This window comes from Planococcus citri, chromosome 1 (assembly GCF_950023065.1).
Source record: "Planococcus citri chromosome 1, ihPlaCitr1.1, whole genome shotgun sequence".
Lineage (NCBI taxonomy): Eukaryota > Metazoa > Arthropoda > Insecta > Hemiptera > Pseudococcidae > Planococcus > Planococcus citri.
In genome coordinates this window covers 73060147-73086804 of record NC_088677.1, presented here as the reverse complement: position 1 = coordinate 73086804, position 26658 = coordinate 73060147, and the positions used below count along the sequence as shown (strand labels likewise).

The 26658-nt window shown below is 34.0% G+C and overlaps 1 protein-coding gene across 1 annotated transcript; it reads right to left on the bottom strand.

The window, feature by feature from the left end:
- Positions 1-4243: 4243 nt before the first annotated feature.
- On the bottom strand, positions 4244-19140 carry LOC135831362 (adult-specific cuticular protein ACP-20-like). Its single transcript, XM_065343782.1, has 3 exons — positions 18971-19140; positions 10444-10557; positions 4244-5631 (listed from the first exon to the last, which is right to left on the bottom strand). Exons 1-3 carry the CDS (start codon positions 18983-18985, stop codon positions 5305-5307), a joined length of 456 nt encoding a protein of 151 aa, XP_065199854.1. The 5' UTR covers positions 18986-19140; the 3' UTR covers positions 4244-5304.
- Positions 19141-26658: the final 7518 nt, after the last annotated feature.

Genomic DNA, 26658 nt, shown 5'->3' with positions numbered 1-26658 from the left:
ATCAAAAATGTTGACATTTTGGCAAAACCCCATAGGTAGACTTGGAATTTCAATACTCCAGATTTTCTTACCTTTTCCAAAAAAATATGCCAAGGTACCAAAATTGTTTTTGACAAAAATTAGGTAAGTACATTATGCACCTACATTAGTGCCTCGCCCTTGAAAACGCATGTGCCCCTCTTGAAGTTCTGTTTCACAGTGGCCATGGCTCCAACATTACCAGACCTTCATTGGATTCATTTTTTTGTTATAATTCAGAGTGATACACTTTTGAGGTACCTACTTACCAATTGAATCAAAAGTAGATCCTCACGCACAATAAAATTTTAAATTCCTTAAAACATTAAAAACCCTTTCAAATGCACACCCTTCTTCTCCATCAAGTCATACTTATTTCTGCCTTGGACATTTTTCCAACCTTGAGGTAACTACATAGATAAATGTTTAAAGGAAATTAAACTCTAAGTATATTAAAACCAAGTAGGTAGGTAAATTGTCTTTACCTAGCAGAGCTGCGAAGGATTTTATACACTGAGTAATGTTCTGACATGTAGCTGCAATTTGCATGAAAACATTATTCATTTTACGGGTTCTATCTATCTTATTTGATGGTATATAATTTGAATAATTAGAGAAGAATACATATTCAGCCCATTTCATTGATTATTCAACGGTTTTTTCCAAAAATTTATCTTGCTTTGTTTTGATCATTTACCTGGTATAAAATTCCATAGATATGGATATTAAACTGGATCGGACACTTACATTTAAAATGTACAGGAAAAAGTGAAGCAAAAAAATCAACCAATCCCGAATCGCGTAGACCATGTGTTTCTCCGGGGGTGAAGGCTCTGATTGGTCAGTTGCCCGGAGGTGAAAACTCTGATTGGTCGAATTTCTCCGGAGGTGAAGAATTTTTGCTTCACGAGTTTCCGATCCTGTTTATATTTATATCTATGTAAAATTCGGTAGTCTTTTTCATTGAGGCACTCAGTCCATTATATTCGAAATTAGTGTCACACTTGTAATTATAACATTGCAACAAAAATTACTCGAAAGAACGAACGCGAAAAACACATTAGGCTACCTACTTACTTATATCTGTTTAACCAAATCATAAAAATATGCAGAATTCTTAGGGGTCATTCCACGTCAATTGAACCAAGAAGTGGTAGGTGGGTTCGGCGACTTTTTTGAAATTTTTCCTGTGGAAAGACCTTCCGAAGGGATGACCAATGGCGCAAATCGCAGCCTTCTAGCTCATTATTAACGGCAGCCAGGGGGTGTCAAAGTTTTCAGTGAACCTAAAATATCATCCATTTCAGCAGTGGATTGCTCGATAACCGCGATACCTACCAAAATGGAACTTTTCCCCATAGTTAGAGGTTTTGAAAGGCTTTTTGGTGATATCATAAAAATCAGTGTTGCCACTTTTTTTTGTACAAAAAATTAGCTCAAAAAGTTTCAAAACGTAATTTTCATATCGTTCCGACTCTCAAAAATTCTGAAAAAAATATATTATGGACAACTATTCATGCCGAACAACATATTAAAAAATTGGGATGGTAACTTGTAACGAAGTCGATTTAAAAAAATTTGAACTTTGCGAAAAAATGCGATTTTTGTATTTAAAACATGAAAAAAAGTTTTGATTGGTAAAGTTGACTCATTTGATCCCTACTTTTACGTATCTGTTGAAAAAGTTAAAAAACCCCTTCACTCGGTGAAATTAACTCATCACAAAAAAATCAAAATTCAAAAAAATTCAAAAAAGAAGCAAATTTCATTTTTTTTTCTGTGAGTGAGATTTTTATCAACTTTTTCATGAAATACGTCAGAAAGTGGTCAAAATAAGACAACTGAATAAATTTGAACTTTTTTTGATGTTTGAAATTGAAAATTGAATTTTTTCAAATTTTGATTTTTTTGTGATGAGTTCATTTTATTGAGTGAAAGGGGTTTTTTCAACTTTTTCAACAAATACGTGAAAATAGGGGTCAAATGGGTCAACTTTACCAATCAAAACTTTTTTTCATGTTTTAAATTAAAAAATCGCATTTTTTTGCAAAATTCAAATTTTTTTAAATCGACTTTGTTACAAGTTACCATCCCAATTTTTTAATATGTTGTTCAGCATGAACAGTTGTCCATAATGTATTTTTTTCAGAATTTTTGAAAGTCGGAACGATATGAAAATTACGTTTTGAAACTTTTTGAGCTAATCTTTTGTACAAAAAAAAGTGGCAACACTGATTTTTATGATATCACCAAAAAGCCTTTCAAAACCTCTAACTATGGGAAAAAGTACCATTTTGGTAGGTATCGCGGTTATCGAGCAATCCACTGCTGAAATGGATGATATTTTTGGTTCACTGAAAACTTTGACACCCCCTGGCTGCCGTTAAAAATGAGCTGGAGGGCTGCGATTTGCGCCATTGGTCATCCCTTCGGAAGGTCTTTCCACAGGAAAAATTTCAAAAAAATCGCCGAACCCACCTACCACTTCTTGGTCCAATTGACGTGGAATGACCCTTAGATTTTTTGATGAATTTTTGAAAATCAAATTTGGGCCAAAAATGTGAAAAAATCAAAATTTCATCAATGGACTAGACAGCTGAAATTTTCTGTGTACCTATCCTACTTACACGACCTCCCAAATACATGAGAAATAGTTCTAATCGTTGGAGTAGTTCTGGACCCTTCAGCAAATTTTTGAAAGCTGAAAATTGCATAAAATTTCACCTAATGAAGTTGGAAAGCTAAAATTTACTTCATAGCCCAATTTAAACATTTTGAGTTGATTTATGGTGGTTTCAAGTCGGTTCTGAAGCATGCGGTCATTTTTGGAATATTATAGATTTTCAAAAAGTGCCATGAAAACCCTCCTAATCAACTTTTGCACGTATGAACGCGATTAATGCGGATTAGTGACCCTTTTAACCCCAAATCTGTTTTGAAAGTTCAAAACCTCATTTACTTACATATATTTTTCCGGCGATTTCATCACTGAAAATTCAACCACTTAAGCTACGATTCTGAGCTGGTAAAAACCAATTTTGGAAAATTCGTTTCCAATCAGTCAAGTGTTGAAGTGTATCACTAACATGCACTGAACACACTTGTATGGAGATGTTGAAGTTCATTTCGATAAATTTAGTAGCACTTTTTTGTAAACTGGAATTTTCAAAAAAATTGCTCGAGGCTCCAAAACATCCTAAACTCTTCCCTAGTTGACTCGATCAGCATGACAAAAATAGGTTTTAAATTGAATTTCAGCTTTTTTCGTCGAACAGCATAGGCACAGCGAATTTTTCAAATTTTGATTTGTAAAACATTGCTGAAGGAATATAACTTACAGTACCTACTGATCCGGTAAGACCGATTTTGCAAAAATTGTGTGTAATCGATCAAGTGGGTCACTAGCAAAAGTTCTAAAATTTATTTGGACGGTTTTTATGGCAAATTTTGGAAATCTGGAATTCCCAAAATACAACTGGAGGCTTCAGAACGACTTGAAATAGTCTCTAATCGACTCAGCATGTTAGAGTTGAAGTGTGTAAAGCAAATTTTAGCTTTCCAACTTCATTGGAGTAGAAATTTTCTGAAAATGTCAAATTACAAGAATCCGCTAGAGGTTTTAGAACTACCTAAATACTCCAAACGGTCCAATAAAATCGTTCCCAATCGATTTGAAGGGTTGAAAATAAGAAATAAATCGAATTCCAGCTTTTTAGGTCACTTTGATGAAATTTTGATTCATTTTACTTTTTTTTGGATTAAATTCCAGTTATGTACGTACATATTATTTTTAAAAATTCATCAAAAATCAATAAATGTATTTCAGCATCAGAAATTTTGGCTGTTGATGTATTTTTGCATGTTTTTTCCATTCCGCTCTGTCCAGGTCAAAATTTTTTTACTAGTTGGGATACCTCTCTTGGACGTTCATTGGTTCTAGGAATGAAATCAGAGTGGTGAAATCGCAATTTTCGTAACAAGAAATATTTTTGTCAGTTTCTTACTAAATTTTCAGTGTTGCCACTCTGGTTATCTTTTAACTGTCGGTTTGCTCGAATTATTGAAAAAAAATTTGTAATCCACAGTTTGAAATTTTGAAGAAAACCCCCCATTTTTCACTGAAATATACTTACTTGACTTTAATTTATATTTCGAAATGATGAATTTCAAAAATATGCTGTCATCATTGCGATACACTTTCAAAAAACAATAATCGAACATGGTCTATGGAAAAATTCAATTTATTCAAAAAATTTCCACAAATACACAATACAAAGGATTCTTACAAAATAAATTATACAAAAAAATTAATCTAATATCAAGGAACAAATAAAATAGTATTTGGTAACTTTTTTTTCTTTTTTGGTTAACTTTTTATAACTTGGGTATAATTTCAACATTTTATACGAAAAAATGAAAAACCAGTTATTGATCATCTGTAAAGTTCGTTCAAATGTGCGATACCTGCAAATTTATATTTTCAGCAAAAAGGTTTCAAAAAGTAGACGAAAGAGCAAAAAAAACGAAAAAAAAAACCATCTCAATCAGTATCATCAGTACCTACGTAATGATTTCAAAATAAAACAAAACATTACAAAGTACTAAGTAGCATCATCTTATACACCCAGAATGGCGGATGATAAATGCAAAATTAATTACGTGTTTGAGAAATCGTACAATCGAAAGCGAACTTATATACTTGACGAGCAGAGGGAGAAAGGTGAGTAGTAAATTTTCGGTCAACGCGACCAGCAATGTACATTATTTGTTTCGTAAACCGCTGCTTAAGATACGATTAGGTAATCCGCTTCTGCTCGTTTTTTTTTCATTCTTTATCACCGAAAACACGAGAGAACCCGAACCGCGAAGAAGAAGGAAAATTAAGTCGAAATTTACAATTCAAATTTTCAATTCGGCAACAACAAAGTTAAAAATTACGAAAGAACGAACGAAAACACTACAAATAGGTATAATACTACTATAAGAAGAGAAGAAAAAAATTCAAGATGAAAAGAAAAAGAAAGATAAGAAAAAAGAGGAAAAGCTTACGTAATATTCATATACTTAATGTACAGAATAGCATTTTTTTTCAGGTCAGTTGTAGAATTAATTTCTTTACTCTAATTTCGTCGCTATATATAAAGATGAGGTGTGTGGTTCAGAGAAGGGAGGAGGGGAGGACGCATCCATCCGTCCTTCCACATACCTCTATCTTTATAATATACGACTACAACTTACAAAGTATATGCTGACGAGTTCGTACAATATCAGGCTGTATATAGGAACTTATTTCCTGTAATGGTGTCCACCTTCGTAGATATTTTGGAAATTGGATGAAGTGGCATCTCCTCCGTGTCCATATCCGGCGCCATAAGATCCAGAATCGTGATGAGCGTATAATTCTGGATGTTCGGCTTCACCGACGTATTTCACATCAGCGTGGTAACCGTTTTTCCAGTCAGCGTGGTAGGAGACGATTTGCATACGACCGTCGGGTAAGGCTACTTCGTATTGGCCTTTGATGGTGTGGCCGTCGCTGTTCTCGTGTTGGTTGAAATTGGTGCCTTTTTTGAAATCCTTAACGGAGTATCCGAAAGCGTACGGTTTCGGTGACTGCGAAAATAAAATCAAATACGATTAATGATGATGAGACGAGGAAGTTGAATTTTATCGAAATGTATTGACAAAGTAGGTATTTAAAAATGAGCGGAGGAAAGGAGCACGTGTGTGAGAGAGGCGTCAAAATATAGACGATCACGCGAATTGATGCAAGGTTTACACATATTACGCAGGAAAAGTGGCTATTCTAAAGAGTTAATTAAACGCACGTGTACGTATTTCGCGGTTACACACTCTGGTTAAGATGATTAGATTGTCTGATGTTATGTATGTGAAGCAGAAGAGTATCCAGACACACCAGAAATAGGTACTCGTAAGTTCGTTTTTATTTTCGTTTCTCGCTCCTTTAATCAGCAATATAGCTGGTTGGTTTCACCTCATGTGGTTTTATCTTGATAAGGAGATGCAATGATAGGAAGACAGGTAGTGTTGTAATGAACTGGAGCCAGATATGGCCAAGTATTCGTTTTTCTTTGAGATGATGTAAATAGGTACGAAAAACGAAAACGATGGAATCGATCCAGGAATGTCAAATGTGATGGAAATGTGGATTAAAGCTAGATTTAAGGGGCCAGTTTACTGGCGTCGTTGAATAAGTGTCTGTCTATTTTCTGGAAAATCTGCAAAAATTGAAGAATTTCTTCTGAAAAAGTCAGGGAAATGTCTTTTTTTCCAAAATTGGGAAGTTTCAAAACTTAAATCTTCATACTCATTGTTTGTCAATTCAAACGAATTCTGTTCTGCTTCTTGTGAAAACATTTGTCCTAATTTTGCTCAAATAATTTTGTTGGTTTTCTTTCAAGCAAGCAATGAAAAAAAGTCAAAAAATCTGCTCAAAAGTGATGAAAAGACTTTAAATTATCACAAAATATTCAAAGGGGCAGCTTTTGTTTTTTTTGTTGTTTTTTTTTCAAATGAGGACGAATTGGAAATTTTGAAAATTCTCCAACAATAACAATGTAAGTATGTTTTTTCAAAAAACAAAATGTGCATTTTTTAAAAAAAATCTTTCATCTTATTAATACAATACGAGTAATTTTTTGTGGGATGGGGGGGGGGTGCTACAGCCTTGAAAATCCAAAAAGAAGATCTAGAAAAAATGAAAAAATTCAGTTCTGCAAATTCGATGGTCACTCGACTTTTTCCTCATATTATTATTTCAGGTTGTGTTTTTGATTTTTGTCCAAAATATCCCGAAATAATTTTGAAGATTATGTCCTGTCATAGTCATTTTTTTACGGACACCAAATGGGAAATGTTGAAAAAACTTCCTAAAAATTCAATGATCTCGCTTTGCTCAGGATAAAAGACATTTTTTTTCAAAAATAATTTTCCAAAAACAAATTTGCATTTTCTAAAATGAATTCGTCGCTGTAATTTTTTTAACTGAAAAAATAATGGGAGTGACTTTTCGAAAAGTGCCCTGCAAGTTCCAGGGGAAAATATCGAGAAAAAATTTAGGAAAATTCAGTACCTATTTTAAATTTAGCCAACGATTCATATATTTTCCAGTTTTTTTTCCAAAATTGGAGACTGGATGAGGACTGGAAGGCGGTATCCAGAAAATGAGCACAATATAAGAATAAGTATTTGAACATCATGATCTCGAAAATCTGACACATGATGCAAACCATTCAAAATTTTCAATTTCTTGGTATTTTGTTGATATTTTGGGGGCCCTGGTTGAAGTCTGAGGGGCCTCATGAGGGATGGAATCGAAAACATGGACAGATATTTGAACTCAGCGTCCTTGAATCAGTGTAAATCTTTGTGTCAAGCCATATTTTTACGATTTCTTGATCATTTTTCGAAATCGAGAAGCTGGGATGGAGTGTTGAGGGGAGCGAAAAGGAGTCGTATGGATTATTTGAGGGGTCAGGGGGACAGATGAAAAGGAAATGAGCATTTAAAATTAGTTCGTTCTTCGAGCAATCGTCATTGATGAGGGGGGTCTATAGATAAATTTTTAGTGAAATCCAAGGATCTAGCCCCAAAATCGAGATGATCTGATGAGTGTGATCAGTGATTTGATTTGTACCCGTATTCAATTTTATTTAAAGTGTACATCTTAATTTTTAAATCACAGAAATTTCCACTAGGTATTTACTAAGGATGACTTATTTTCGAGGATCGAAAATGGAACGAGATGCAATTTGAAATTCATGTTCAAATTCCATATGACAATTTATACATTGTTCCTCTTCAATTATTTTTTTAGGGCTATTATTTTTTCCGAGAATTTGACTGATTTTTTATCCCTACTTCTGAAATGTTGAATTGCTTTATATGGCTGGATTATGATGCATTAAATGTATGTTAATCAAAATTTCGAAAACATTACCATCTGAATAGATAATTTTCTCCAAAATATCATTTTGTATGACAGATTTCCTCAATTTTGATGTACTGAGGAGTGAGGAAAAGAGGGGGGGGTTGACAGTCCTGTATCGAAAAAAATCGAAAATTATGCCTTTCCAAATTTCTCAACTCTATAGCTTCTGTATGAACTCCATAACGGGTTTTTCTACAGTTTAAAATCTTGGGAAATTTCCTCTCTCGTTAACGTGTCTTCACGATGCTATGGGAACTTTCAGCAGAGTAAAATGAGACGAGGTGTTAACCATATAAACCTATATATATATATATTCATTCATACTATTAAGCATCACTAATCATTAGTTTATCAAACGATTAATTGTACTCTTAATAAATACATCTGGGATGAGAAAGTGCGAATGAAAGTCGTAGATATGCGTGCTGTACATCTATGAAGAATGAAGATGCAATGTGATCATTCAATTGCAGCTCATTGACGAGGTCCGAATAGACATAGGAACAAGAAGTATGGAAATATGAGATCAACATGAGTAAAGTATCATGCACCATTAAGACTACGACTAGGTAGATAGGTACGAGTATAGTGAATCAGGCTAAAAAATTTACGTAGGTAATTAACATAGCAATGTTACCAAGACGACTATATCTATTGACTTGATAATTTGTACGATGTTTTTCTTTCCTTTATCTAATTAATTAATTTGCTTTTATTGAAACGTTCGAGTTGGTGAATCAACATTTGCGTTTTGCTGCAGTGAATAGCTATAGCAAGATAGGCATAGGCAAACAGAGAAAGAGAGAGAGGTACATACATGATTTGTATAATATTTGCATATTATGCTATTTGAATCTGGTTCCGGTGTATTCTGAGGGAATTTCCTGTTGTTTAGGTAGGTTTAATTTAGTAATTATGTAGAGTGCCCTATTCGTAATTAGGTACTGATTTTCTTTATGCAAATAGGTATCGTCAAAATGAAAAGGAAAAAAGAGAATACCTTACCATTATTTTGAGTCAGATTTTTGCAGTGCAAGCAAAATTCAAAAACCTGGTTTTTTTCGTCACAACTGAATGAGCATTATTTTTGAGCCCGACAAAGCTAAATTAAAAGAGAACGCAAAAATATATCAGCAGCCAAAATTTCCAACACTGAAGTGCATTTTTCGATTTTTGGTGAATTTTTGAAAATCTTTGGGCCAAAATCGATCTGCACAAAGACTATGAGATTTTGGTATATGCCCTATTTTCGAACCCCCAAATTGATTGGAAGTAGTTTCAAACCATTTTGAGCAGTTCTGGAGCCTCCGAGCAGATTTTGGAAATTTTTAAATTTCCACAAAAGTTTACCCAATAGAGTTGAGATGTTAAAAATTTACTATATAGTCTAATTGCAATACGCTGAGTCGAATGAAGGTGTTTTCAAGTCGTTCTGAAGCCTCCAGCTGTATTTTGGAAATTTCATATTTTCAAAACATGCCATAAAAATCGTCCAAATCAACTTTAGCGAGTATAAATGCAATTGGTGCTCGTTAAAAAACCTCGTGACACCCCATTTTGCCAACATTTATTTTTTTGGTTCAGAGCTATACATTTTTCCAGTGATTTCTTCATTGAACATTTTCCAAAATGTACTGGAGACTCTAAAACTACTCAAAACGAGCTGGAAGTGTTTTTATAAGTTAATCGATTTTGTGGATAAAAAATAGGTTTCTATAAAATTTCAGCTTTCTATGTACTTAGGTCAATTTTTGATTTTCTCAATTTTGGCCCAAAAATTTTCAAAAATTGAAAAAATTTATTTTGCCTCCTGAAATTCTGGATGATGCTGTATTTTTTCATGTTCTTTTGATTTAGCTTTGCCTGGCTCAAAATTTGTTGTCAGTTGAGTTACTCTGCCTCTCCTTGATGATTTTTTTTTTTTTTTTGAGATCTTGTGAATGTACGAGTAATTTATTATTGAAATGAGCAAAAAAAGGAAGCCTGTCGCGAACCTCTTCACGACAGTTTCATTCCTCGTACCTATATAAGTAGGTACATGGTAAATCTTGTAAGAAAAGTGTAACCACGTAAGACACCAAAGTACCATCTACATACATGAAATATATCGTAATACGACTATTATAATGGCGACAAGCGAGGGCGATGTAAGTACAATGTGTACCTCTATAGGTACTCGTACATAGCACTCTTACATGCATATAAATCACCGCTCAGCTCGGACCTGTGGCTGTACGTATAACTACACATACATTATAGATTGGGGCATCGAGTTCGAATGCATCTTATTGTAGTATGACTACGAGACCGAACGAGGATCAATGTAACGATCCAGACGTGATTTGTGTTCAGTAGGTATGTAGGATTATAGGGTTGTAGGTACGTATGTTGCACCGAAATGCACATAAAAACGCACGTATATCTGTAGGTACATAGTACATACAACAGAACACAGTACAATTAATTTTAATTACCTCGTGATGTTCGTCTCCGTGACTTGAGTAACCACCGCCATAGCCTACATCGCTTGATCCATAAGGTGGAATGCATTGGTACATTGAAAACAGGCTGAGTGCGCATACGATGAGCTGCGGAAATGACAGATCAATGGATTAGAAAAATAATCTAGTATAAGGTTGCTCGGTGGACTATAGAATTTTTTCGATTGATTAAATGATCGAAGATGTGATTCGTCGTGGTGTGGTTAGGGTCGGATTGAAGAAAAAGGGATCCTATTTTACCCTCCACTTGTTCAAAATTGGTGTGTCTTGTGAAAGAGGTGTCTGCAAAATCGGAATTTTCTAATTATCAAAATATTTAAACGACAGTAAAAGTTGTAAAAAGTTATAGGCATTGAACCTTTGAAAAATAAATAAACAGCAGATAGCCAATATGTATCGATGCAACTAATAAGAAATTTAGGCTAAAGGCAAAAAACCCTCTTGCAATCAGTGATTACCTATAAGGATGTTTTTTTCCTCTGTGGGATACCTAAACATTAACTGTCAACTGACGAATTCCCTCCAAGAGTTTATGTTCTTTTGTCTTTTACCTCATACCCTTCACCCATTCAAATTAAATATGCCTTGTGAAAGAGATGTCTAAAAAATAAGCATTTTCCAGTTGTGTAATTTTGAAAAAACTGCCTGGATCCAAATTTTCAGCAAGGAATCTTTTTACATAATTTGCAATCAAGTCTTTATTTGTGAAGCTGGAAATCCATAAATATGTTTTTTTTGTAGAATATATGAGATTTATTGTAGCATATGAAAATAATATTGAGGTTGGAGGAGAGGGGGGTGAATTGTTGTGGAGAATTTTCCGTTTTTTTGGTCTCTGCTTCGAAAATAATACCCATCATTTCCCCTAGTTCCCCTTTTTTTTTCATCTTAGCTGAGGAAATCATAGAATTAGAACTTTGGTCAAGATACACAATTCATTCAAATGCATTCCGTTAAAAACTCGAAAGTATGAATGATTTTAATCAGAAGTGATGAATTTTAGGCCTTGAGGGTCAATTATATTGGTGAGAAGAAGAAGATGCCGATCCCAAAATGGTGTTAAAATTGCACTAAATGAGGAACACTTCAACGTAACTGAATGGATTTGACTGCATTTATTTGGATTTGGAGATAGAAAGATTTTAAACTACTCAGGTCGATATTTTGATTTTATGCAATCAAAATTATTTTTTGAATTAAATTTTATTGGAGATCTTGAAAACTATTTTTAACATTTTTCATTCAATTATGAAGTGAAATGTGAAATATGAAATAATAAGCACAGTATGACGCAAGACAAACGATGAAGTTTTGAAAGGATTTTTTTTTTTGAAAGCAACCAATAAGCAATTAGCAAAAAGCAAAAACCCCATTGCAATCAGTGATTGAATGATGTTTTTTAAAACTTAAACTGCAGATGACTTTCATGTAATGATCCTTCTCTAGGGGGGGGGGGAGGAGGGTAATGAAATTAGAAATCTGTTAAATGGATTCGAAGCTATCCATCCATGAAACATTAAGATTCTCAGCTGCACAAGTTTCTTGGTGGATGTTGAAGCAAATTTTTCTCGAACTTTGGGAAATTTAAAAAAAAAAATGTCCCAAATAAACAAAGCTTTATTTCCGTAGGATTCAGTCGTTTTTTGGGGGTGGGGCGAGGAGTGGTAGATATAAGAGGAGAGCAAAAAAAAAGCAAAACTGCTGTAGTTATTTTGAATTTTTTTTACTTATCTCATTTATTTATCACAAAAGGTACCTACCAAGAATCGTGTTGGACTTTTCGAATTTCAGCAACTTTTTGAAAAAAAAGGTAGGTCTAGGTATCTAAATGGACTAGGGTCTATTTCTATAGATGTTCCAGAATGGCTCATAAATCATAATGAAGTGATGATCAAATTCAAATTTAAAAATGTGCCAGTATAGAGGCAAGTTTTTTTAAATGTTTAAAAGTTCGTCAAAAATCAAAAAATCAGCAAAGGCAGCTAAAACTTCGGGGTTTGAATATTTTTTACATGTTTTTTTTTCAAAGTATATCCAAAGGATCTTTTGAAATTTTTTTTCAAACGTGCAAGTTTTTTAGGAAGAAGGAGGCGTTATCTTCTATATCATGGAAAAAACACAAGACCTTTCAACTTTTGAGACACCTCAAACATGATTTAACCGTTTATTTTTTTTTTCAATTTTGTATAAGAAATGTTTGAACTCAGCTTCAGAGGTAAAAGAGACTTTTTCGATTTTTTTTCAATCCTACATCGCGTTAAATTACAATTTTTTGTATATGTAATATTAGATAGGTCTGTACTATAACCTCTTTTTCTTCTTTTCATCAATAATTAAGTAGAGGTAGTATTAATCGATATCAAAATATTTGGGATTATGTACCTTCTGGTAAAAAAATATCGACGTGAGAAATGATCGGCTTACTAAACGAATAAAAAAAGTTGAGCAAAAATTTTCTTGGAATCAGTGAATATAGTTAGCTCAGAGCTGCATCAATAACATCGATTACTCTTACGTCTGTAATGGTTGGTTTTTTCTTTATTTTGTTTTTTTGACTTCAGTTTGATATTGAAGGTCGAACGAAAATGAAAAAAAAAATCAACTAAAAAGGGAAAATCTCAACAATGATCTTTAAAATCCATTCGTTGCATAATTTAGGCTTATCAAGCACATTTGTTTTATGTTCATCGCAAAAAAAAACATGTCAGAGGATTTTGACCAAATTCAGCGAAGATCATAATTTTGAATTGGAATTCATTCAGAAAAAATATTCAGCTCCAGAGTGTCCTTGGAAGAGAGATGTAGGTCTTTAAAGAGAGAGGCATTTTGCATTTTCGAAAACCTCGTATGTTTTTCGTTCTAGTCCCTACACAACCTGTTTTTGAAAAAATGGCCCCGTTCCAAAATACAAATACGATACTATATGAGATTCTGCATCGAACTATGCCACTTCCGTCAGAATCCAAGACCATTTTTAGGGTTCTAGGACTCTAGGTAGGTACTGAACGGTTGAAAATTTTCAAATCGCTTATTTTGGGGTAAATTCGTGTCTTGAAATTTTTTTCGCCCCAAATAATATTTCGCATGAATTGAACAAAAACATCGAGATGCTTCATTTCTGAAATTAAAGAAATATTTTGACATGCAGCGATACTTATCTTTGGGTCATTTTCAAAACAATTGAAAAAAAGGGCAAAAACTTATCAAATTTTTCCATTTTTTTAAATTTAAAATAATGACTGAGAAATTGGTACCACTACATTTTTAAAAATACTTCTCCAATTTCACCAACGATGTATTTCGATATTTTGCCTTACTTAATGTGAAATAGGTAGGTACCTATTAGAGAAAAAAAATATTAAAACACGAATTTACCCGAAAGTAAGTAATCTGAGAACTTTGAACTCTGGGAACAGGATGGGTTGTGGAGTTGGATCGAAAAATCCCGAGTTTTTTGCACTTGCCCCCTTTTTGAGGACCAATATCTCCCCTCCAAAGGCACCAACTTTCTAAAAATTCAGATACTTGATTTGAAAAATGAAAGAGCTTTTATCATTTTTCAAGCCCAAATGCATTGCACAAGCACACCTTGACCTCTGAATAGAAATTATAGGTTGGAATCATCTCCAGAGCCCATCGTGGAACCGAGGCCAAAATTTCAAGTTTCTCGAACAGACGGATATCTTATGGACGAGTTGTCTTTATAATATTCATCGCGTATTTTGTATTTTTCCAAGAAAATACCTAATGAAAGCGGGCACCTGCTGTTATAAACAAATATAAAATGATCCGCAGAGAAGATTCATTCGAGCGAATTCGAGTTCCTTGCTACCTAGTAGTAGTAGGTACCTATATCTACCAAGAGGGCAAGAGCTGCTTCTCTATAGACTTCTTTCTCCAAACAAACCATTAATTTAGCGTCTGCGTGTACCCGGAATATCTCATCGTACTACTGAGACTAGTACCTTGTTATTTTATCGTGAGTTAAGGCGAAACAAATAAATTAGGCGGAAATTATTTGATTAAGTAGCTAGTTCAATTATATGGAGCGTCGACGATGACGAAGACTGAGACGACGACACGACAACGTGCAATACGATGATGGGTCTCTTAGGTCGTCTAGGTACAACAAGTGATGACGCCGGCCTCGGGTCTGCCTCAGCTGTGGATCGTGTGATCGATAGAGATGGATGAATAATAATCCATGTTGTAGATGCCGAGTTTATGGCATTGTCGTGATTCGTAAACCGTTACGAGAGCGTAATACAAGACGGTGGCAGAGGCTGATATTAAATGGATCGCGCATCCGAAACGTTTCTGGATTAACACTTTCGATGTTATAGATCCAGGTGGATGAAGAAGAAATGATAAAAATAGATCCTCCTGGTATTGGATTTATACTTGGGATAGGTATTCTGGGTTAGCATTTTGAATACCTACTTAAGTTTTTAACTGTGGAGGATCCAAAAAAATAATGAAGATTTAATGAGAGATCATTCATTTTTAAAGTCCAAGTCCCACAAGAATTGAAATTTCCCAAAACTGAAATTTTGTCGATTGTGAAGATCAATAGCGTAATTTTTCGGTGAGACGAGCAAAAATTCATTTTCTGAAATAGCCCATCTTAGAAATTGAAGGAACTAGAGCAATTTGAAAACTTCATCTGCCCCAATAATTCTTTCAATTCGAAAAGATCAGCCTAAAAAAAAGAAAAATCCTTCAAAACGTCGTTTTTTTGGTTGAAAAATTTAATTTAGAGAAGTTTTAGAAAATCAGATGGAACTTTTTTGGAAAATATTTGTACACACTTTATGAAACGAAATGCATTGGCGATGAATATCCATTCCTACTACAAGTTTCCCACATCAAGAATAGTGATATTTTGATGGGAAATAAATGCCTCCCATTCTGTACTTGAACGCTGCTTTTGTAAGGTAAGAGTTGATCAAGAAATCTGCAGATTATTGGCACTTTTTGCATTACACAAAAATAGAAGGCTTCTTACTAGGTATGTCAGGCGTTCTGAAAACGTAACTTCTAGTGGAAATATTATTATGGACGTGTTTGCGTTCCAATAAATTATGATTTGTTAAAAATTTTTAAGCTTTTTAGGCAAGCAATTAAAAATTTCAAAGGATTAATGCGATTGCACTCTGCTCATTTTCCAAAAATATTTTCCATCATTTTGGTGGATCACTCAAGAATGCAACAGTTTGGCGCATTGGCGTTCCAAAAAAAGGTATGCGTTTGAAATCATTCTGAAAGTGAATTTAGAATTCTGCAATCGGCGCGTTTGCATTACAAAAAAATTAACGGTTTCTTACTGGTGTTCTGCCATTTTGGCAGTGTTGGCGTACTGTAACGGTAACTGTAACGAAAAACGAAAATAACGAAATTTTTTCCGTTACAGGTAACGGAACTGTAACGAAAACGTTATTATGATCATGTGATGTTGTGTAACTGAAACGTAACGTAACGATATTTTTCTGAAAGTAACGTAACAAAAAACGGAAAAATTTTGTTACTTTTTTTTTTGTTATTTTTTTAGTTACGAATTGCAAAAGAAACCCTTAAAAAAAACTCTGATTTATGAGTAATTTTAGCTGTAGCTATGAAAATTTGAAGTGAAGTCAAAAAAATGAGTTTTCAGTGTTTTCATTTGTCTGATTTTGAGTGCTGTAACGCTATATTTTTCGTTACACTGGTATTTGAACCTTCTTGTAACGTTATTTTCGTTATTTTTGTCACGTTTTTTCCGCCACAAATGCATTTTACATCAAAATATACGTTGAAAAAGCACTTCTGTAACGAAAAAATTGTAACGGAAATAACGAAAATAACGTAACGAAAAAATGTAAATACCGGTGTAACGAAAAATACTGTTACAGCAATTTTTTCGTTACAAAATACCATAACGATAAACGTAACTAAAAAAATATCAATTTTGTAACGTAACGAAATAACGTAACGAAAAAAAATATAGTTATGGCCAACACTGCTTTGGAAACTGTATGCTATCCTACTTACTCCAAATATTATTTTTGATTTTGGTGTACTTTTCGCTTTTCTAGATGAGAGGTAAGAATTCAACAGTTGATGAGTTTGCGTTCCGAGAACATCCATTTTAATCATCTTGGAAATAAATCAAGAATTTGGCAGTTGGCGAATTTGCATTTCAATAAAAACTGCCACACCAACTAACATTTTTAATCACTTTGAAATATGTTGAAAGCTCAAATTGCCTTTTAACCCGAGTTCAACAGTTATTGACACGTTTGCGTTCCAAAAAAATATCAGGTACCTAATTTTTAAAAAATGGTTGGGACTGAATCAAGAATTCAGCCATTGGCTCGTTTGCATCTCAAAAAATGAAGATTGCTTACTAGATTTTTTGCATCCAGAAATTCATCAAGTTTTCTAATTTTCTTGTATGTGGTGGGTTTGACGCGTCCGCGTTCCAAAAAAAATATAATTTTCTGGCTCATTTTCCATTAATTTAGTAAGATGCTAAGAACTCAACAGATAGATGTGTTTGTATTCCAAAAAATGTTTTGAGCCATTTTAGAAGTTACCCCAGAGCTCAACAGATGACGCGTTTGCGTTCCAAAAAAAATGCAAATTTGTTTCATCATTTTAAAATCGAATCCAGAATTTTTCAATTTGTACGTTTGAATTTCAAAAAAATCAACAAGTTTTTGAATGAGATTTTCACCGTTCAGAATGCGTTCCTCGAAGCAAAATTTTGTTCTCCAAGTTTTCCAAAACTCAGCGTCTGAAAATTTAGCGTTTTTGGACAGACTTCTGGCTCAAAAAACGTATCCGTGTTGAGAACATGTGTTTTGAGCTTCCAACGGATATTTTGTGAATGTGTAAGGATGTTGGAAAAACCTCAATACTGCAAATTAGGTTTCTGATGATACCAATTCTTGACGTTGGGCTACAGCTAAGCTTGCATAGATTTCTTAGATCTGATAGAAATTATTACCTCATAAATTTTTTGAGAGTGGTTTTTTGACGTGGGTATACTTATTTTGCCCAACAGTTCTTTTCGTGACGACGAAAATTAATTCATTTTGGGGGGGGGGGATTCTGTTTCAGCTTAGATCAACAAAGAGGTATTCATTGATATTCCCTCAAGAGCTTTCCGAGTCTTCAAAATTTGATTTTCGATTCGAAAGCGTTCTGCACATTCTCACAGTTGAGAAATTATTGAACACTATAAAGTGGATCTCATCGGATAAAAAATGCAGAGAATTTTGACCAAATTTAGTAAAACCCTTCATTCTGAGTTGAAAATCCCTCAAAACAAATTTCAGCTTCGGACATGCTTCTGGAAGATGAAAGACATAATAGGCTATAGGTTTTAAGACAGCATTTTCAAAAAACAAATGTGGTTTTTTCTTTTATCCCTACCCTACTGTTTTGGGAAAAATATCTCAGCTCCGAAAGATAGTATTTGAGATTCTGAGTCGACCTGTTATTGCCATCAAAATTCAAGACCATTAAATTTGCAAAACGATTATTTTTTGATGAACTATGTGTTTTGAAATTTTTTTCTTCTCAAATATTTCGCATCACTTATTCAAGCTAAAACATCAAAAGATATCATCGCTGAAATTGGAGAAGTTGTAGGTACATTATTTTGAAACTTGATCAATTTTTCGGTCATTTTTACAAAATTCAAAAAAGTTGAAATACTTGAAAAATAGTCAACAATTTAACAAATTTTTCCAATTTTTTGAAATTCGCAACAATTGCCCAAATATTGGCACCTCTGTTTCTCCAGTATCAAAAATGATATTTTTCAACGTTTTGGCTTGAATATACCTAATGCGAAATATTTGGGAAGAATACATTTTCAAAACACGAATTTATCCAAAAGTGAGCGATTTGAAAATTTTTAATCGCTCAATAAAACTCCAAAAGGGGTCTTGGATTTCAACGTCAGTAGCCTAGGTCGATGCGTAATCTCAGATAGTTAGGTACTTAATATCTTTTAGAGCTGGGTTTGTTCCCAAAGCAGGTTGAGTAAGTGCTAGAACGAAAAAAATGTATTTTTTTTCGAAAATTCCTCCTTTTTGAGACCTTTGAGGTCTCATATCTCTCCTCCAGGAGCACTTCGGGAGTTCGAAAAAATTTTCTGTCACTTTCAACTCCAAACTAAGGTGTCCACAGAATTTGGTCAAAATATAGTCAATTCACTTGCAATTTACAGCCTCAAATTCTGAAATTCTTTTGAAAAAAATCACAAAACCAAAAAAAAATTCCAACTGCAGATCTCACAGACACACTCTTAGTCTTAGGTGACGAAAGGGCACAACACTTGGAATCGATATCGAACAAGAAAAAGCGCGGAAGCGGGGTACACCACATTGAAAATCACATACACGACGATCATGATCACGACTTCTTAGACACGATACCACCGATTCGATTAAGTAAATTCGCGAAAGAAAGAAAGAAAAAAAAAGAAAAACATAATATACAAGCAAATACTCACTGAGAATCCGTACATGATAAATTTGACTAAAAAAGTGGTTTAAATTTGAAAAAACGAAGAACCGCAAATGGCACTTTGGGTGTTTTGGTTATTTTTTGTTTTAACTTGTTGTTATTGCACTACCTTGTAAGGCTACGAGCACGTGTACTGAGTTAAAAAATTCTGATATACCATGTATATATACGGTCCGTACCTGCGATCTGTGCAATACGAGATAATCATCTGAGACGATGGAGACGAAGGGGGAGATGGATGCAGCGGATACGTACCCGTAGTATATTTTCCACTACCGGCGAAGACGCGGGGGCATAAACCGAAACGATAGCGTGTCCGAGAAAGCTTCTCTTACCTTTCATCGTCCATTCGCGCGGTACTTGCCCTATATTAATTCTTGGCCGACATTAATTTTATCTACGTAGAACCTCAATGTGCTCTTATTTTGCTACCGTGTGGCTGCGTCCAGTATCCTGAGATCGAGGTGGCCAACAACTGGACGCGAAAATGGCTTTAGTGATGGTGCTGATGGTGTGTGGATGAGGTTGGAATCTAAGTACGTATTTGAGATAGATTTTGAGTGATTTTCGTCCTTTTGAGATTCCTGGGTCTTCATCTGAATCTCCCACTTGTGGAAGAACATCGAAGGACCTGCTTGGATGATCTTGTTTCTTCTACTTTTGCAATGTGCGGTTTCTTCGCTCAATTTTTTGTGAAAAAATTTCGTTGAAATATGACATTTATTTATTTCTTAGGTACATCTACATACAAACTTTTTATGCATCGTTTTTCTCATCGATTTCTAAAATAAAAGTGATTGAAAATATTCGAGTATTCGAGTATTTATTCAACGAAATAGTAGGGAAGCAAAGCAAAAATCAAAAACTTTCTTGCAATCAGCGTGCAATAGATCATACTTAGCTCATTATGCATGGAATGAACTTCCTTTCTTGCTTTAGGAATAAGAATATTGCAACACACGCCTAATAATATGAAAATAAAATATTAGGTAGAAAATACTATAGAAATAGGTACTGGTACTTAGGTAGTGATGTTCCAGGCGGGAACTGACTGAAGAGATTTCCGAAGTAGGGATTTCATTTCCCTATACTGTGATTCCCTTGGTTCAGGAAACCCGATTCTTGGTGACGATGTGATTTTCATCACAGACTAGGGAATAGGATTCTATTGCAATTTCAATTCCCAAAACTCCAAAAAAGAAAAACAACATTGCAAAAATTCATTCTACATATTTTAGGAATCACTCGCATATTTTTACCTACCTGATGGAAGGAATGTGGTTTTTGTTCAATTTTAACCCAAATATGCGAAATATGAAAATCCCAGAAATGATTTATCTATGGGAAATATATAATCGCACGACAGAAAAGGGTGTTTGAACGACACCAGCAAACGACAATAAATGCTGTGGTAGCGACAAGTTAGGTCTTTACAACGACAGGTTTTCAACGACAAAATAATGAGTCAGAGCGACTATTTTTAATTATTGATCACGACAAGTCCTCCCGACAAAAAAGGGTGTCTAAGCGACAGAATAAAATTTTAAACGACAGAACAATTTATCCAATTGCAAATCTGAAAACACACGAAAAAGCGATAAATAAAAGGGAAATATATAATCGCACGACAGAAAAGGGTGTTTGAACGACACCAGCGTTGGTTTGGGAAGCTAGCAAAAATACTTACTTAAAAATTGCTCTGAAATTAATGCAAAAACTGTGTGACAATTTTCAAACGTAAAATGTGAGGTTCCTATGGACTTATTGAGATTGCAATTCGCACAATAATACAGTAGGTACCTTTGCGTTCTATGATAATGAGAATTCGTCAATTTTTTCAACGAAAAAAAATGAAGATCATTACACTTTATATATCATTCATTTTCAAAAACATGGCGCTTGACACACAAGTCGAAGGACATTTGGGGTACTAATGAAAAGAAGGACTAAAAATCTCTAAAATAAAATAAAAATAATTAGGCCAAAACCGTTGAGAAATTTGCTGTGTACACAAAATTTATCACTGTTTGAGAATTACCCTCCTATCATTTTATGAAAATTTCTATTTTTTTTTTTTTTTCATTTAATTCGATTTGTAACTTTTTTGGTAAAAATAGGCGTGTTGATGGATTAAAAAAAAATTAAAAATAGACGTGTTAATGGATATTTCTGTCGTGATTTTTTTTTTTTACTATTGTCGTTGAATTTTTTATTTGTCGTGGACATTTTTTATCTGTCGTGCAAACATTTGATTGTCGTTCAACTTTTTTTTCGGTCGTTCAATTTCTTTTTTGGTCGGGCATTTCTTTTATTTGTCGGGCCTGTCGTTTAGACCACCTTTTCTGTCGTGCGATTCACCTATTCTGTCGTAACGATAAATCATACCCTTTATCTATTTGTAAACATTTTCAAACTATCAATTTTGAATCTTTGTAAAAGTTGGAAGTCAACAATAATATTCTGTGCGTTCATTAGAAACCACTTGCCCAGCATGCATATCTCTGGGGCTTATTAAGCGAATATAACAAAAGAGGCCTGTTTTTTCCACAATTAGGTACAATGTCCCAAAAAATTTCAAAAAAGTGTTACTTTTTTATCAAAATTGCAAAATTTTCAAAAACATCTTTTGCCAAAATTATGAAAAAAGGCTAATTTTTTTCAAAATCTCGAGTTTTTGGTTTGCTAGAAATTTCAATAAAATCTCACTTTTTTTCAAAATTAGATGCCATGAACAGTGTATTTGTACTACATGGATGGAGATTAGAAACATATTATTATGTTTCTCTCCTCTTCATTCAAAGAACACCAAAATGCTTTTACCATCTACAATGAGGAGATGATGGCACTCGTTGCACGTGTCAAAAAGCTCCAAACGTGGATTATGGGTAGAAAAGTTTATGTGCGATTCAATCTACCGCCCATAGTACATGAATATCATATCTTATCTCAGACACACAGAAAACCAGCAAAATGGATTCAATATTCAAATTGTTTATTTGAGATACATGCGGCAGCATTGCTGCCATCATATCAGGTTAAGCATTACATAGATGATTATTTTAATATTGCTTACATAGGTATCCACATATAGAGTACAAATTTCCGATTCAAGTTGGAGTAAATTTGATCTCATTTATGACATCAAAAAATCAAACAAAGCATTTTATGATGTCAATACTCACCTATCTCAGTGAATGCCATACACACACATCTAATGAAAATAAGGAAGATCCTAACTTGGAACAGTTGGAACTCTACGTATTGGACTTGCACAATTTTGAGACTAAGTTAGAGCCCATGCCCATAGCACTGAAGTACCCGTACAACAATGGCCATGCTAATTTTGATGTGAATGTCAACCCATCCACATGTCAATTTTGGATGCCACATGTTGATGTGAATTTCAACCCTATGTTGAGCCAATTGTCGATGCAATTGTCAACCAATGCTGATCGGCATTTATGTCAACATGTAGGATCCAAATATGACGGATGTGGATGGATCGACATTGGCATCAAAATTTACATCAGCCTCCTGCTACATACCTAAAGTTACAAAATTTTAGTTTAAAAATTGAAGTTTTTTTTTTCAAATATAATTTTTCTTAGGTAGCCATTGCTCGTGCTGAAAGCACCCGATTGGCACATTTTTGGTGATATCTGACTACTCATTTCTGCAGTCAGAAATTGCCGTTTTGACAGTCAGATTCGTAGTCTGACTACAATCAACCAATCAGAAACAAGTATTTTTTTGAAATTCCAAGATGGCGTAGACTCGTCAGAAGACTGAGTGGAGATCTGAGCGTGGATCTGACTAGTCAGAACCACAGTCAGATATTGCCGTTTTGGCAGTCAGAAAATACATTCTGACTGATATGTGGTCATATCCCTATTCAGATGCACTGTCTAAAAAATGCCGTTTTGCCAACCGGGCAGCATCAACCCAGAGGTCACCTCCAAGAAGTACATGGGAAAAAAAAGTATGGATAATTTTTACTATTTCATACAGTAACTGGATCCCATTCAAAAATATTGTGATTTTTACTTGAGAATAGTAAATTTTACTATGAGATTAGTAAATTTTACTATGAGAATAATAATGTTTACCTAATTCTAGATAAAATGTATTTTTTGGCTGAGTAAAAATCACTATTATTTTTGAATGGGATCCAGTTACTGTACTGAAATAGTAATTTTTATTGATTTTTTTTTTCGTGTACATGACAGCAAGTCTGAACTATCTACAAGTTGATCATTAAAGTTTTTATATTGAGAAAGGTGCAATACTTTATCTAAGAGTACTAATCTAATACATTTTCATGTCGACATGTTGATGTAAATGTTGATGTGAAATTCTACATCAACAATTACATCTAAAATAACAACATAATTCTCCAAATTTGAGAAATATTGAAAAATTTGGTCGATGTTGGTGTTGATGTATTTGTGGACAATTAGAATTAACTTTCACATCGACATACCATCGACAACCCCAAACTAGAAAAAAGTGAATATTTTTAATAATGAAATTAAAAATTTGTGTTCCTTTTTAAACAAGATAATATTTTTAAATGTTTACCAAACTTTTGAACACTAAAACAGAAATTTCAATTCTGAAAAATTGGTCCACATAGTTGTAGATCTAAATTTTGACCATCAAAATTGACATCTACATGTCATGTCAAGATGGTATGATGAGATATCAGAAATAACGACAAAATTTCGGAAATTTTCATCAACTCGCCTTCTTTACAGATAGAAAATTCCTACTAAATAACTAATTGGTCACTTTTCCATCATTATGTTGGAAAAAAATGTAGTTGATGCAAATGTCAATGTCGACAATTTTATTGTTGTACGGGTATGTCGATGAAATTGGTCCAAAGCTGTTAGATTGTCTTGCTATTCCACAGATGAACAAGCTAATGACGTAAGCTGCAAAGAAATTGTTTCGATAATGGAAGAAAACCTTCCAGCAAACAATAAAAAAGGTCTAATTTGACAAAAGCACAAAAAGCCGTTCATAAAACAGAAAACAATATCAACACTGTAAGTATAAAATCACAATTACTTAGATGACTGTTTTGTGTGACATTTGCCACAAAAATCCTTGCAATCTTGCTAAAATTACAAAAAGTGTTGCATTTTGGAATTTTATCCAAATTACTAATAATAGACGGAGTAGTTTTTTTTCACAAAATTGCGGAAATCCAATGTTTTTCCATTTCAAAAAAATAACGTTTGCCAAAATTACAAAAAAGTCCTGTTTTTTTTTTGCTGGAGGCAAAAATCCTACTTTCTTGTCAAAATTTCCATTCAAGTTTCCTTTTTTTCACCAAAATGGTTGAGATCTCATTTTTTATTTTTAAATAGCAAAAAAATTAGTTTTTGCCAAACTTACAAAAAAAGTCGAGTTTTTAGAGTACATTAATGTTGTGTACGCTATTTTTTTCTTTGATAGGGCAAAGTGACCTGTAACAACTGTAATGTTGATTACATTGGTGAGACGAAACAGCATCTCCGAGACAAACTCTATAGGCACAATTTGGATGTTAGAAATGAAAAAAACTAATACTGCTCTCTCTGAACATTCTGTAAAATACAATCATAAATTTAATTTTGACCAGGCTAAAATTTTACACAGGGGTTGTGGGAATTTGCAAAAGAGAAAAACTACCGAGGTCCTACATATTTTAAGTAAAATCCGAATTGTATCAACAAAAAGACGGATGTGTCAGGCTTCGACTCGTATAAAGCTCTGGTACAATTCAATTAGGTATTTTTATCTCGTTTACTGGATTCTACGTACTTGTATTATTCCACTAGTGTTCAGTCTTTTCGCATCACCTGATGAAGGCACTGTGTGCCGAAACGTTGTGTGTGTAATTTCGTGAAAATAAATAGGTATTTCTTATCAAGTTAAAATCTACCTATTTCCTCGTTTTTTTTCAAAAAACTCTTCAACATAACATTGATGGTCCGCAAATAGCATCAACTGACAATACTGGCAACTCCAGCAACATGACGGATATAGCGTCGTTTCTTTCCAAAATTGGCAAAAAGTCGTATTTTTGCCAAAATTACACTAGTCCTGTTTTTTTGCCTAATTTGCACCAAAACTATGAAAATCTCTTTTTTTTACAAAAATTACAAAAAGTCCCACTGCCTATTTTTTTTGCATGAATTGCAGAATCTTATTTCTTGCCAAATTGCAGAAGTGAGAATTCTGGTTTTTGTCAAAATTGCGAAAAAGTCGAGTAGGTATGCTGCTTTCTTACTTAAATGAGAAATAATGTTCTGTTTTTTTTTATCATGAAAAGGGCAAGAAGCAGCTTTTTTCATCTTTTTAGTCGATTTTTTTTTGTAATGGAAGACTCTCGACACGAAAGAATTTCGTTTTATTAATTGTCCTGATCTCTCTCTTAAATTGAAACTTTTGAGAAAATAATCATGTCAAAAGTTCTGTTTTTTTTTCAGCTTTTGCATGTTGCCCTGTTTGTTGGACACCTTGTATACTTGTACTGAAGCGTGGTTCTGCAACTTGCCAACTTTCTGTAAAAATTGTTAGCAAAACTCATACGACATCAAATCTGGATTGAATTCTCAATTTTCGAGATTTTTTTTGAGAAGAGGGGGGATGAAAGTCTTTATGAGGTGTATTAAAGAACAAAAATATACCTACCCAGAATTCAAAGTATTATTACGCCTCCAGTGTGTGCCCGCTTTGATACAATTCCATCTCGTTCTCTTTCCCTGTACGTACCTACGTTATTTCCATCTGAACACACTCCTCTCCCTTTCTCCATCTTCCTATATACCACTTGCTCTTGCTGACTGCGTCTAGGTATGCATGTGGATGGCGTTTTACACGCGTCAGAGTGATGATATGATAATGAATTTACTTTTGAAAACGATTACCGCTTTTTGATTTAAATCTGGTTACGTGTTCGCTCTGATTCGGTAAGTAAAGGCGGTCAGTTCATTTTATGATTGATGAAGCACGATGCATTATTACAAGACACTCTCGCAGTACACATAGAAGTGCGAGTAGTCGCGTATGATGCGATGCTGTGTGAGCTCGAGAGAAGCATTAGATTACGAAATCGCGGACACCAGAGAGCCAGAGCCAGCGTGCACTTCTAGTAGAAGAGGTTCAGACGTACAGGAGAGGTGTGTAGGCATTGTTAATCAAGACATCGTATTTTTTTTAATTACTCTTCTCGTAATTGGTTATCGTATAGTTTACGCATAATGGTTTACGAATCACGTGGAGGCGAGAGATAGATATAGCGTGGTGATGATTTTTTTTTCTCCTTTCTTATTCATCGATTACGCGAAGTGATGCCGTGTACGAGTTCGAGTACCTACGAGGGATAATGAAATACCAAAGCCTTATGCCACGCTATGGATATAAAATAAAAATAAACATAATGGAGACAAACGCACGTAAAAATTTTTTTCCAGGTTATTGGGATAAGTGAAGTGAAGGTTGGCAGAATATTGTGGAATTGTGTCACGTTATTGGTAATACTCGTACTATTCGGTATAGGTAGGTGTACCTACTTGAAGCTTTTTTTGTTTCTGTATTTTCAGTTTACCTGCTATTTTTTTTTTTGCTATAGATCTGGGTGACTGATTTGAGGCTTATAAGTAATAATTGTTTTCAAGGGTCGTG